The 12,123-nt window shown below is 49.0% G+C and overlaps 6 protein-coding genes across 9 annotated transcripts; 3 read left to right on the forward strand and 3 right to left on the reverse strand.

The window, feature by feature from the left end:
• Window positions 1–4: 4 nt before the first annotated feature.
• LOC6537721 (bifunctional arginine demethylase and lysyl-hydroxylase PSR) lies at window positions 5–1,751 on the reverse strand. Its single transcript, XM_002098230.4, has one exon. The coding sequence runs from the start codon at window positions 1,543–1,545 to the stop codon at window positions 313–315; it is 1,233 nt and encodes a 410-aa protein (XP_002098266.3). The 5' UTR covers window positions 1,546–1,751; the 3' UTR covers window positions 5–312.
• A 248-nt stretch (window positions 1,752–1,999) lies between these two features.
• LOC6537722 (biogenesis of lysosome-related organelles complex 1 subunit 5) lies at window positions 2,000–2,894 on the forward strand. 2 transcript variants are annotated; one of them, XM_043207138.1, is made up of 3 exons: window positions 2,000–2,104; window positions 2,165–2,449; window positions 2,512–2,652. In XM_043207138.1, exons 1-3 carry the CDS (start codon window positions 2,014–2,016, stop codon window positions 2,547–2,549), a joined length of 414 nt encoding a protein of 137 aa, XP_043063073.1. In that variant the 5' UTR covers window positions 2,000–2,013; the 3' UTR covers window positions 2,550–2,652. The 2 variants fall into 2 exon arrangements, with proteins under 2 accessions (XP_043063073.1, XP_002098267.2); XM_002098231.4 differs by having other exon boundaries at window positions 2,002–2,104; window positions 2,165–2,445; window positions 2,512–2,894.
• Window positions 2,688–3,744, forward strand: LOC6537723 (transmembrane protein 199). Its single transcript, XM_039375974.2, has 2 exons — window positions 2,688–3,291; window positions 3,352–3,744. Exons 1-2 carry the CDS (start codon window positions 2,688–2,690, stop codon window positions 3,672–3,674), a joined length of 927 nt encoding a protein of 308 aa, XP_039231908.1. The 3' UTR covers window positions 3,675–3,744.
• Window positions 3,729–5,140, reverse strand: LOC6537724 (zinc finger protein-like 1 homolog). Its single transcript, XM_002098233.4, has 5 exons — window positions 4,888–5,140; window positions 4,712–4,823; window positions 4,451–4,644; window positions 4,194–4,395; window positions 3,729–4,120 (listed from the first exon to the last, which is right to left on the reverse strand). The coding sequence occupies exons 1-5, from the start codon at window positions 4,987–4,989 to the stop codon at window positions 3,831–3,833; spliced, it is 900 nt and encodes a 299-aa protein (XP_002098269.1). The 5' UTR covers window positions 4,990–5,140; the 3' UTR covers window positions 3,729–3,830.
• A 230-nt stretch (window positions 5,141–5,370) lies between these two features.
• On the reverse strand, window positions 5,371–6,545 carry LOC6537725 (probable DNA-directed RNA polymerase III subunit RPC6). The gene is made up of 3 exons (XM_015192987.2): window positions 6,389–6,545; window positions 5,933–6,329; window positions 5,371–5,874 (listed from the first exon to the last, which is right to left on the reverse strand). The coding sequence occupies exons 2-3, from the start codon at window positions 6,323–6,325 to the stop codon at window positions 5,386–5,388; spliced, it is 882 nt and encodes a 293-aa protein (XP_015048473.1). The 5' UTR covers window positions 6,326–6,329; window positions 6,389–6,545; the 3' UTR covers window positions 5,371–5,385.
• Window positions 6,546–6,909: 364 nt separating this feature from the next.
• On the forward strand, window positions 6,910–12,106 carry LOC6537726 (pyruvate kinase). Of its 3 annotated transcripts, none has more exons than XM_015192988.3 (4): window positions 6,910–7,066; window positions 10,131–11,520; window positions 11,584–11,740; window positions 11,829–12,106. In XM_015192988.3, the coding sequence occupies exons 2-4, from the start codon at window positions 10,152–10,154 to the stop codon at window positions 11,839–11,841; spliced, it is 1,539 nt and encodes a 512-aa protein (XP_015048474.1). In that variant the 5' UTR covers window positions 6,910–7,066; window positions 10,131–10,151; the 3' UTR covers window positions 11,842–12,106. The 3 variants fall into 3 exon arrangements, with proteins under 3 accessions (XP_015048474.1, XP_039231907.1, XP_002098271.1); XM_002098235.4 differs by lacking the exon at window positions 6,910–7,066 and adding an exon at window positions 8,673–8,928; XM_039375973.1 differs by lacking the exons at window positions 6,910–7,066; window positions 11,829–12,106 and adding an exon at window positions 8,672–8,928 and having other exon boundaries at window positions 11,584–11,746.
• Window positions 12,107–12,123: the final 17 nt, after the last annotated feature.

Consider the following 12,123-nt stretch of genomic DNA (forward strand, 5'->3'; position numbering starts at 1 on the left):
GACGTACAAATATATTGGATTTATTTATTTTTGCATTTAGGGTTTACGCTAATGAGTCACGATCAGAGCATCTATTGAAATCAGAGAGGGAGGCAGGCATCCGATGAGGGCGAGCACGGGATCAAAGAGCTGCAAACATGCTGGTCTAAGTAGAAAAATATTACAAAACTCTGATGCGGCTGCAGACTGCAGAGGATTATGAATACGATCTCAATGCTAACTGCGCCGGCAGCGGGGCAGTCGTCTCAGCAGCATCAGTTGGCGCTGAAAGAGGCGCATGAGCAAGCCCTTGCGCTTGGCCCGCTCCCTGCATCAGGAACGCGAGGATCCGCCCATGGAAGCGGACCCCGCATCGCCGCCGCCGCCGCCAGCCATGCGTCGCTTCTTTTTCTTCTTGGCCGTTAGACTCTCCTGACCGCTGTCCGTGTTGGAATCGCCGCCATCGTCGCTCTCCTCCGACGACGATGAGGAACTGCTCGACGAGGAGGAGCTTGAGTTGCTGGAGCTGTCCGACGCAAAGCCGGTGCTCTCGTTCAGGTTAATACTATCGGCGATCTGGGCCAGCTCCGGTCGCTGGTCACGCAGCACGCGCAGCCACTTTCGCGACAACTTTGGCCGCCCGCGAACAGTCTTGTGCCAGACGCAGGGGAAGTTGGTCTGCGAACTGAAGTTCTGGGTGATGGCAATGGTGTCGTCCAGGTTGAGCACCACGTGCCACCAGCCGCCGGGCACGAATACAGTCTCGCCTTCTGCCTGAAGCACCTCGATGGGGCGGTACTGCTCCGGCCAACTGGGCAGCTGGGTGCGCGGATATATGGTGCTGAACCAAGTGATGGCCTCGTCCCGCTGCTTGCCACCCATGGCACTGGTGACCTTAAGCATCTCCTTGGGCGTCTGGGTGGGGAACAGGCACCAGCGCTTGTGGCCGCGGATCAGCGTGTTCCAGGCACTCGTGCCCAGTGGGTCTATGTGGATGCCGGTGCCGGAGCGAGCCGGTCCCATGACAAACCAGCGGTAAGGCGGACGACGATTCTCACCGCAGTACTGGAAGAGGTCGTCGCGAAAGTACTTGGGCACCACATAGTCATCCAGAAGCTTGCGCCGGCGATGGTGCTCGCCGAAGCTGCTGTCGAAGATGTAGAGCGGACTGTCGTCGCGCGTGCTCTGCATGTACTCCACGTAGTACTTCATCTTCATCTTGACGCTATAGCCCTCGTTGTCCTCGCCGCACTTGAACTTCTGGTTGCGATACTTCTTGGCCAGGCGGGCCAGTGTCCACTTCTCCAGCGCCAGCCAGCCGTCGGTGCAGCCGCGAATGATGACCGGTTTGTAGGGCCGCTCGAAGCGTTCAATGAACTCCGATTCCGGCACCTGCGACTCCTCGATCCGCTCCAGGTTATCGGTGAAGTCCCAGAACGGCTCGAACTTCTCGCAATACCGCATGGCCGACCACGCATTCTCGCCGTCCAGTTCCGGGCGAGCCTTGCGCTTCACCTCACGCGTGCGCTTGCGGGAACGCTTGGGCAGCTTGAATTCTTCGCTCATCCTGCTGAAATTGGCCAATTTTCTACAGCTCCTGGAAATTAAAGCAGCGTGATTGCAGTGTGGCCAGCCGACGACGTTTCGAACATGCTGCCAACGCGACGCTGGGCCGCACCTGGTCACCCAGCTGGTCGCCGAGGTAGCACTGCTTTTCGAGTTTTATCGGTTGCTTTTCGAGTAACGGGACTTTATCGAAGGCTGGCCCGTTACTAGCTTGCACATACGATTGCTAGTTGCGACTAAAATTTGTATTTTTGTTGGGAGCCAGGGCTGCAAGACTTTAGGGTGACCAACATTTGTTATCTAAATTCAAAATTTAAAATAAATCAAATTAAAATTGAAAATATAGTGTGCAGCAAGTTTCATACTAGCTGTGTAAAAGCGAAATTCTCATAATAAATGCGGCCATTAATAAAGTGTAATAAAGTCCATTAAGGCGAAGTGGCTCTGTTTGATTTTGCGTTACGATATATGCGATACAGTGGCGTAGCCCTGGTTCGATGGCATTTCTCATGTGACAGCTGTAGGCGAATGAAAATAATGATAAGCCAAGTCGGACGAGGTGGAGTTTTTGAAAACCATTTGAAAATCGTTGATAACCAGGTGCCCGCTTCTCTTCCAGAGCTCTACAAGGTGCCGCTCCGCATTTTAGACCATCGCGTGTTTGTTAACGGCGAGATCGAGGCTTTTCTCGAGAACTTCGAGGTGCGGCGCAACGACAGCGAAGTGGAGAAACTTTTCCAGGTCACCGAGACAGTGGGATCTCTGAGGTACGATCTCTCCCGGTGCAGTGCAACCGGCAGCGGCAGCGGAACCGAGAACCTCGCCCAACTGGACACGGAGGTCAACCATCTGCTGGACGGGGTCAACGCACTCTTGGCGAAAGCGAAGGTGGAACGAACTGTTAGTGGGTCAGCGTAATCTCCGCCGGTTTATCATTGATTAATTGGTCTTCCGTTTGAATTCCAGGCCAGCACCCAGTTGCAGGAGGCGCGATTGGCACGTGAACAACGCCGGGCGGAGTTTCTTACCAATTTGGAGCACGGCTATCGTCGCATCGAGAACTCGTTTGAAGAAAAGGAGGAGGAAATCACAGAGCTCTACTCGGATTTGCAACTGAAACTGAACATTGCCAAGTAAAAGCCATGCTGAAGTCAACGATCGTGGATGCTCGGGTGCGCCTTGTGCCGTCGAAGAAGCTGCTGGATTTTCTGGATGCCCAAAAGGAGCACTTCCAGCAGGTGCCCGAAAATGTGGCCAAGATTATGAAGCAAAATGGCCACACACTACCTATCCGCATTAAGATAATCAAGGATGCCGGCTTGGTCCACAAACGTCCAAAAATCGATTACGATCTGCTGAAAAAACTCACTGAAAATCTACCCGACACACCCAAAGAATCCGCTAAGGATCAACCGGAATCGGAACCAGAGGCAGAGGTCAAGGATAGTAATGATGAAGAGTCACCAAAGCAGGTGAAATATTTCTTGTACCTAAACGACCTGCACTGGCTCTCAAACACGCTGGCTGAACTGCGCCGTCAGGATCACTGCCAAGTCTTTCTGCACCAACTGATTGAGTCCTGCGATCTGCTCCTGCCCGAGAACGAAATGAAGCCGCGCAATCCTGAGTTGGAAGCTCGCTGTCAACGTCTTCGCGCAGAGCAGCACAATCGGGATTACCTCAAAATGACCAAGAATGTGGATGCCGGATTAAAACACTACCCAGAGGACACAATCAGCTATCAGAGTGAGTGCAGGTGGCCAGCTTATCAGATTCACCCTTTAAACCCGTTTTTTTGTCTTCTAGTTAAGAGCCTTAATAAGCAAATCATTGCCGTGGTGCAGTTCATCTTCTCCGTGGCCGCTGGCTTCACGTTCGGCTTCTTTGGCGTCAATTTGATGGTGGGTCCGCTGCCTTTCGGCTTTCGCATCTTGCTGGGCGTGATTGTGGCGCTCATCATAGCCCTGGCTGAGATGTACTTCCTGGCCAAGAAGCTCCACGAGTACGACGAGGTTTTGGACGCTCCCAAACGTAAGCCGCAGCCAACGACGCCAACAAAACGCAAGGTGGTCAGCACTCCGCCGGCCGATGGAAGTCAAGTCCAGACGTTGAAACCCCATGCTGACTAGATAGCTTGGGACTCAGAATCGTTCTTTGTCGTTGTATTATTTCGCTTTGCAATGTTAGGTTATATAAATAGCTGTAAAAGTTTTATTCTTTCGGGATCGGGGACTTGGATATCGATTATATGCTACGTATGGTCGTTTCCACCATGAATGCACTCCCTATTCGTAGTGGTTCGGCTGCGGATTGGGGTTATTCCAGCCCTCGTCCACGGCGTCAGATCCGCCACGTCCCAGCCAGGCCATAAGGTAGACGAACAAGACAAAGGCAAAGATTCCGGCGGTCACCAGGAACCAAGTGCGACGACACGGAGGCCTGGAGGAAGGCGCATAGAAGCGGCGTGTCCATCGCGAGAACAGTTCCGCAGGAGTGCGGCGCTGGTACTTGTTATCGTCTCGATCGGTACCACCAATTGGCGGCTGACGGGGCAGCAACGGTCTTCGGCTGCTGGCTGTGGAAATATGGGATTGTGATTATAGTATGACTTCTCTTGTGAACCAAGATGTATGATAGATTATACGCACCGTAGTCGCCCGCACTTGGGGGATTAAATGCATCCATCAGGAGCACGGAATGTGGACTCACGGCGTCATGGCCATTGGGCTTCGTGCGCTCTCGCTCGCCACCGGAATGGATGTGGTGCACTTTGGTCATGTTGCTGACGGCCGCCTGGCTGGCCACCTTAGGCTTAATGGCCTTCAAGCTGCTGCTCTGCTCCTCGGAGAGCTGGGCGAAATTGAGCATTTAAATCGATTAAAAGTTTACTAAGTGAAATGCTTACCAGGGCAAGTCCCAGGCCATTCCTGCCCCAGTTAACCTGCGACAGGAAACTCTTCAGAGCATCGGCCACCGGCGAGACCAGGTTGGCGTTGGGAAAGATCTCCACAGTGCAGGCGGGGCACTGGTGACCCCGAGGGGCTGTGTTGGCAGGCAGTGCAGCTTGGCGAGCGTTCAGGCAGTCCCAGTGGAAAACATCTGAAAATGGCAGGATTATGGGTCAGTGTGCATTGTCTAGGTAAGCTAAAAGCTGTCAGATCCTTACGGTAGCAGACGAGGCGCACACAATCACCCTGCTCCAATGTGGTGCTGCACAGAGTGCAGTTGGAGATGTAGTCGCTGTCCCGCAGCCACTGCAGATACGACTGCACAATGCACTGGAAAACAAATTAATGTGGTGTACTCCAAGCATCCATTAAAGCATTTTAGGGAAATCCTTACCTTTGGATGAGACTGAACCATACAGTGTTCGCAAACATTGACTCGGTGCTCAAAGCAAAACTGGTTGGTCACCAGGCGCTTGGGGCACTTGCACAAACCCATTTCGTTGAATTCGGGGTTCCTAAGGCGGTGGAGGAATTGCACTTGGCGGCCTTGGGACAGCTATCGCATAATAACGCCCCAATAAAGTTAATTTTTATTCCGTTTCGCAGCTATTGTCGGAATTTTCGAGGTGGCATTCACATATTCAACAGCCACGTATCTGTTCCTGCGCTCCGGGCGAATGGCAACCAGCTGACGGATGTGGCAGCGAATATCGTAGCGATGAATAACGAAATACGATATACCATTTGGATGTTTTGGGATTTAAAAATCTGTTTAAATTTTAACCTCTTTATGGTAATTAAACAATGTCCGGGCTATAAAGAGCGAACTTATCTAGCAGTTAAATTTGAAATCCTTAAAATAAAATAAAATCCAGTGTTTTCGAGGTAATCCCTAATCCAACCAATCTCGCATATATTCACAATTTATAGCAGTTACATCGCCACAATTGGAGCAGTTCTTGATGACGGGACAAATGCCGCAGGGCATCTGCACCAGTCCAGTCGGAGGAAGTGGGGAGTTAACTGCCCGGTAGACGAAGGAACCATCCTGCTGACGCACTCGCTCCGCATTGCCGTCGTACACCACCGTTTTGAGAATTGTTTCCAGATCGGCCTCCGCCAGATTAACCTTGCTTATGCCCAGGTCGGAGATGAACTTCTGCACCTCGTTGACCGTGCAGCAAGACATCTGCTTGAAGGCCAACGGACCCTCGCGCTTCTTTTCCGCACTGTCTCGTTTCATTTGCAGAAAGCGCAGGCACTGCTGGTTGAGCACATCCACAAACTCCACCTCAAAGTCCTGATCTTGGTACCAGGCGCCGCCCGTAATCGAGAGATCCGGCTCCAGATTGTACAGCATGTACACCTTCTTTTTGCTGGCCTGCGCGAGAAATATTTGCAATCACATTGAAGTGGGAATATAGCATCACAGAACCTACGTTCACCGACTTGACCGCCTTGATGAGCTTCTTAGTTTCCAGGTTCTTGAGGATCTTGTTGAGCTGTATCATATTCAGATTGGACTTCATGCGTATATCCCGAATCCAAATGCCTTTGTTGCCGCCCTCCTCCACGATGCCGTAGACAACCTTCTCCTCGTTGTCAGCATCCTTGGGCAGGGCACTCTTCTTTTCCGGGTCCTTGGCGCGGTACACCAACTTCTCACCCTTCTTCAGGATCTCAATCCCGCCCTGCTGCAACAGTATATTCAATGCCTCCACCCGCGTGGCCGCCGGCACATCAGGCAGCGCCTTGGTCAGGTCATCGTTGGTGGCGCCAGCTGGGATTCCCTGGACCACTGCCAGCAATAGTTGTGACACCTCAGTGGCCATGTTTCTATTTTCGAAGATTTTTAATTTAAAATTCAATTAAATCGAGAATAACATCACGCTTACCGCAGAAAGCAGAACCAAAACAAACGGTTCCGGGCAAATGCCTAGCGATGTTAAGAAGAAGAAAACAAATCACTCGCAAGAAATACCACAAAACAATTTCAAAAAAGTTGACATGTTCTTTTGAATAAATAATACATTTATCAAGACTTACCACACATGTTTGGTTGGAATTGACTTAATAAAAAAATTAAAATTAGCAAGAAATAATAGTAATAACTAAACACTTAACAAACAAGAATATACAAATATTTCAAGATACATTTCTTTTGTTAATATTGGAAAAATATTAAAAACTAAATGAAGTCTATCGAAAATTAAAAATTGTTGTATGAAAAACTCATTTTAAAGTTACATAAATAAAGCCCCATTTATGCAAAGTATATTGTTTGGATTATATTGGATTATATGTTGAATTAAGATAAAACAATTTTAAAGCTTTGGGAACACCCCAACTGGAATATCATGAATCTGGTATGTATATACCAAATGGTATTTAATTAAAAAACGAATGGCATTTTTAGCCACACTGGTGCCAACTGTTTTTTCGAACAGATCGCCGGACGCACTGTTTCTGATTGGAGTGTTCGCTGCCTGTGCATTTAAATTGAATTAAATAAATTCCAAAACAGGAAGAGCAAATACATCTCTCTGCGAGTTCACCTTTACTGTCCGAAACAGGTAATTATCAGATCTTCTTGGGACGACCTCAACCTCAACCTCATCATCTCATTATAATACGCTAGAAATTTCGCTAACGAAATTGGCGGTGGCAAGACATTTGTCGTTGCTGTTGTTGATGATGCAAGCAATTTCTCCACATTATGTAGAATTGCGTTTGCCGCTTCACAAATCACACATACACTCAAGCACAGCGGCGAACTGAATTCGCACACCCATACAATCTCAAAAGAACCTCGTTAGCGAAATGTGTAAAGGTGAAATAGAAGTCATTCCATGCTGAGCGCGCCTCGAAGTAAAATGACCCACACCATCGCAATCACACCCTATAAAACAGGCCATCGGGAACAATGCAGCAATAATAATCTCGAAGCGCTGTAAACTTCCACTATCGCAATTGTTTAATTGCCCTGTGACGACGCCGCGTTCAGCCATGATGAGTAATTTCGCATAAATTTCCTCTGTGCCGGGTTGTCTAAAATATTTTGTTGCTGTTTCGGCGTCTCAGTGATAAGCATTTGTTGTTGCGCAGACCCGAGCTTCAAAATGTTAACGGTGCTAACGTCCTTTATCCACAAGTTCAAGGTTAAATGCGGCAAATAGTACGCATTACATATTAACTGAAGCCTGGAAAAGCACTTTCACTTTCAGAACTTTTCTCTCGTGCGTTTTCCGGCGACAAAAGCTGCAAGCTGACGAGCTTTACTTGCACGCTTTCTGCGCGTGTCACTCACGATGAGCGAAAGAGAGAGAGAAAGATAAAAGGAAAGCCCATGCTCACGCACTTGCATAATGGCAGTGCGAGCGAGACGAAGCTGTTTTCCGTGGAGGAGATTAGGTTGTCAAGGTCAGCACAGTGGAATTCTAGGTGGAAGGGGGGCAGTTGGACAGTGGGCTCTTTTCCTCGTTGCTGATTTTCTGTGTTGCCAGCTGATAGGCGCCGTCTAACAGCTGATGATCGGTTTTTTGTTTACCACGCACACACATGCCGACATCACGTGTGCATATGATAAGACGTACATAGGTACATATCTGCAAAAATTAATAACCGCAATGGATCGTTGAACCTTCTATGCCGATAGCAACGGAGCTTTGCGACAGTTAACTTCGGAGCTTCCGCTCGTTGGATAAACTTTTCGCATCTCCTTACTCGAAGGGAGTGCGGGGATGTTGGCACAATGGGGTACCTTAATTCTGCAAAAAACTTAAATGTCGGAGGAAATCATGTGCCTCTCTCTCGAAGTTCATATTGGGTTTGTTCTTCATCTTTATATTCAGTGTTCAAAGATTAAAGTTATATTTTAACCGGAATTCAATTAGAAGAAGCAATAGAGATCTTTTGTAGACTGAGCAGCTGGCCCTCCCTGATCGAGCATACCCTTGAATGTACCCTTTTTGCTCGCTTTACAGCTTTCTAGCTTCTCGCCAAAGTTGGCTCTTAGGGGTGGCCTGTTGCGTCCTCGTCTCGCCTCTCTGGGCCCGAAACTCTCTCGCCTCTGCGTTGCTGCTCTCTTTTTCTTTCGGGCTACCGACATTCTGAGCGCTTTTCGCTGCGGCTCGGGAAATTTCCGCTTGCCAAAAAAATCTGTGCGGCAGTCGAACTTTTTGTCTCGTCCTCGCCGCGTCCGCTTTTCCATATATATCCCGATATTCGTCTCAAACTTGAAAGATAAATTGCCAATATATTGCCCTCGGCTAGCCGCTGCATTGTGTGTGTTGTACGTGGCTTTGCCTGTGCAGCTGCAAGAAGATATAGTCAATATCTCCATCAAAAGTACGATTCCCGCTGGTTACATACTGCTCGTTCGGTAGGCAACAAAATGGTGAACGTAACCATCTATGATGAAGCTCCGCAGCTGAAGGTACGCCAATGTCACGGGAATGAAAGCCACCAGAATTGGTCCATAAAGATATGCATAATCGTCATAATCAGTTGGCTGGCGGGTTGGCCCGATATCAGAGTCATTGGGGGGAAAACTGGGCAATTATGCAACTGCAGCTGAGAAAATTCTGTCGGTCGCGGTCGGCACAACTGACCTTCGGCGGTGCAGCGCTGCCGGCGTCGAATTCGCTGCACACTTTTCTTCCGCCTGCTGCTTTCTCTCTGGCACTCTCTCTTCCGCTCTGCCTTTCTCCGGTCTTCTCTTCTGGGCCACCCACAACCTCCCACAACCAAGCACGCCCATCCACTCACGCACTTTGTTTACATCAGCGAATTCTGCAGCGACAGATACGCGGTTTTCAAGAAATAATATAAACAGTGCGAAGAAATATTATCTTATAATAAAAAATGATACCAAGAAAATTATTGCTAGTATGGGATGAACAATCGTAAAGGCTTACGAAATGTATATAGCTGAAAGAGCAGTAATATTTATTATTGATTATCGGTAATACCATTTTATATATCTAGTGCTATCAATAGATTATTTACACATGCTATTTTATAAAATCAGAATGATAAATAACATTATCATTGGATTGCGGTTGAATTGATTACCTACAATAGAAGTAACTGATCTGTCAGTTCCCAAATATTCCACACTCTATAACTAGTATTGCAATACTTCCCGTTTGGTTAACAAATATTATAGGTGCGGCAAGCATTTGGGCTTAAAACGTCGTGTTTGGCTCGTCTGGTTCTATTTATAAGCCGGTGGTAAACATTTAATTTGGTCGATAAACACTGTATCGATTTATGTTCGTTGATATGAAGAAGGGTTATCATGAGTTTTGCACGCATTTACCGCGTTTATGTTGGGGTTCTATATGTGTTTCATAATCTTATTGCACTATTTCAGAAGGGAATGATTTCAATCGTTGGTTCTTTTTATTTTTTGCTAGGTTTTTAAACGGTTAAGGTTTCTTGTTGCTAGGGAGTAACTGCTGATTATTTGTGTAATTTGGAAAGGAAAGGTTAAAATCAATAAACAAGACTTGTACCGGTTTTATTGCAAATGTTGGTAATTAGCGTGCTGATTTCCTAAAAACAGCAAAGTATTAATTCGCACTGTTTATAAATATGAACAGAAATCGAAATAAACTTATACAACTTATTTTTCAGCCCAACGAAGTACCGCAAAACATGGCCGCAGGAGCTGATACCCAACTGGAGCACATGTGCCGTCTGCAGTTCGACTCGCCAGTGCCCCATGTGCGTCTGTCCGGAATCGTGTGCACCATCGGACCTGCCTCCAGCAGCGTGGAGATGCTGGAGAAGATGATGGCCACCGGCATGAACGTCGCGCGCATGAACTTCTCTCACGGATCGCACGAGTACCACGCCGCCACCGTGGCCAATGTGCGCCAGGCGGTTAAGAACTACTCGGCCAAGCTGGGCTACGAACACCCCGTGGCCATTGCCCTGGACACCAAGGGACCCGAGATCCGTACCGGTCTGATCGGAGGCAGCGGCACCGCCGAGATTGAGCTGAAGAAGGGCGAGAAGATCAAGCTGACCACAAACAAGGAATTCCTGGAGAAGGGCTCCCTGGAGATTGTGTACGTGGACTACGAGAACATTGTCAATGTGGTGAAGCCCGGCAACCGAGTGTTCGTCGATGACGGTCTGATCTCACTGATTGTGCGCGAGGTGGGCAAGGATACCCTCACCTGCGAGGTGGAGAACGGTGGCTCTCTGGGTTCCCGCAAGGGTGTGAACCTGCCAGGCGTGCCCGTCGATCTGCCCGCCGTCTCCGAGAAGGATAAGAGCGATCTGCTGTTCGGTGTGGAGCAGGAAGTGGACATGATCTTTGCATCGTTCATCCGCAACGCCGCTGCTTTGACCGAAATCCGCAAGGTTCTTGGCGAGAAGGGCAAGAACATCAAGATCATTTCCAAGATCGAGAACCAGCAGGGCATGCACAACTTGGACGAGATCATCGAGGCCGGTGATGGTATCATGGTGGCCCGTGGAGATCTGGGTATTGAGATTCCCGCCGAGAAGGTGTTCCTCGCCCAGAAGGCCATGATTGCCCGTTGCAACAAGGCTGGCAAGCCTGTGATCTGCGCCACCCAGATGTTGGAGTCCATGGTGAAGAAGCCACGTCCCACTCGTGCTGAGATCTCTGATGTGGCCAACGCTGTGCTCGATGGTGCCGATTGCGTCATGTTGTCTGGTGAGACCGCCAAGGGCGAGTACCCGCTGGAGTGCGTCCTGACCATGGCCAAGACCTGCAAGGAGGCCGAGGCTGCCCTCTGGCACCAGAACCTCTTCAACGACTTGGTTCGCGGCGCTGGTACCATCGATGCCTCTCACGCGGCTGCCATCGCTGCCGTTGAGGCTGCCACCAAGGCCAAGGCCTCCGCCATCGTGGTGATCACCACCAGCGGCAAGTCGGCCTTCCAGGTGAGCAAGTACCGCCCACGCTGCCCCATCATCGCGGTCACCCGTTTCGCGCAGACCGCCCGTCAGGCCCATCTCTACCGTGGCCTGGTGCCACTTATCTACAAGGGTAGGTCTTCCGTTTTTCCAAGTCGAAAGTTCTTTAAATTATATCTATGTTTTGCACTTGCAGAGCCCGCTCTTGGTGACTGGCTGAAGGATGTGGACGTGCGCGTGCAGTTCGGCTTGCAGGTCGGAAAGAAGAACGGCTTCATCAAGACCGGAGACTCCGTCGTTGTGGTCACCGGCTGGAAGCAGGGCTCCGGCTTCACCAACACCATCCGCATTGTGTAAGTGTCTTTTCTAACATGTCGATATTTCTATCTATACTATCTATCATTATATTAATAATACTAACGCAATTATCAATCTTTTCAGCACCGTCGAATAAACTTTGCCGCTCAGGAAGTACCTGGATGCGTCGCAGCTGCGGCAGGCGTCGCGTTGATTACTGTTAATAACCAAGTTAATTTATTAATTACACAATATTCGGAATATTGGAAACTGCAGGAGGCTGCTGGAACCCGCTGTCAGAAGCGCCAAAGTCCGGCCCGGGCCTCAAACAGACACACAAATATAATATACCATTGTTGAATAATATAGATTTCTTCGAAAATTATAATAAAGTCATCACTGTATTTATGTACGTATGGAAAGTAATGTGCAATCTGCT

The sequence above is a fragment of the Drosophila yakuba genome, chromosome 3R (genome assembly GCF_016746365.2).
Source record: "Drosophila yakuba strain Tai18E2 chromosome 3R, Prin_Dyak_Tai18E2_2.1, whole genome shotgun sequence".
NCBI lineage: Eukaryota > Metazoa > Arthropoda > Insecta > Diptera > Drosophilidae > Drosophila > Drosophila yakuba.

Bases quoted from the DNA above. Each gene is read 5' to 3' on its own strand.
- LOC6537721 (XM_002098230.4), bottom strand. From the start codon at position 1,545: ATGAGCGAAGAATTCAAGCTGCCCAAGCGTTCCCGCAAGCGCACGCGT.
- LOC6537724 (XM_002098233.4), bottom strand. From the start codon at position 4,989: ATGGGTTTGTGCAAGTGCCCCAAGCGCCTGGTGACCAACCAGTTTTGC. The intron at 4,645-4,711 runs GTAAGGATCTGA...TGCCATTTTCAG, and splicing joins TGTGCGCCTCGTCTGCTACC to ATGTTTTCCACTGGGACTGC. The intron at 4,396-4,450 runs GTAAGCATTTCA...AATTTCGCCCAG, and splicing joins ATGGCCTGGGACTTGCCCTG to CTCTCCGAGGAGCAGAGCAG.
- LOC6537723 (XM_039375974.2), top strand. From the start codon at position 2,688: ATGCTGAAGTCAACGATCGTGGATGCTCGGGTGCGCCTTGTGCCGTCG. The intron at 3,292-3,351 runs GTGAGTGCAGGT...TTTGTCTTCTAG, and splicing joins GGACACAATCAGCTATCAGA to TTAAGAGCCTTAATAAGCAA.
- LOC6537726 (XM_002098235.4), top strand. From the start codon at position 8,887: ATGGTGAACGTAACCATCTATGATGAAGCTCCGCAGCTGAAG. The intron at 8,929-10,130 runs GTACGCCAATGT...CTTATTTTTCAG, and splicing joins ATGAAGCTCCGCAGCTGAAG to CCCAACGAAGTACCGCAAAA. The intron at 11,521-11,583 runs GTAGGTCTTCCG...TTGCACTTGCAG, and splicing joins GGTGCCACTTATCTACAAGG to AGCCCGCTCTTGGTGACTGG.
- LOC6537722 (XM_002098231.4), top strand. From the start codon at position 2,014: ATGCGATACAGTGGCGTAGCCCTGGTTCGATGGCATTTCTCATGTGAC. The intron at 2,105-2,164 runs GTGGAGTTTTTG...CTTCTCTTCCAG, and splicing joins GATAAGCCAAGTCGGACGAG to AGCTCTACAAGGTGCCGCTC. The intron at 2,446-2,511 runs GTTAGTGGGTCA...TTTGAATTCCAG, and splicing joins AAGCGAAGGTGGAACGAACT to GCCAGCACCCAGTTGCAGGA.
- LOC6537725 (XM_015192987.2), bottom strand. From the start codon at position 6,325: ATGGCCACTGAGGTGTCACAACTATTGCTGGCAGTGGTCCAGGGAATC. The intron at 5,875-5,932 runs GTAGGTTCTGTG...TTTCTCGCGCAG, and splicing joins AGGCGGTCAAGTCGGTGAAC to GCCAGCAAAAAGAAGGTGTA.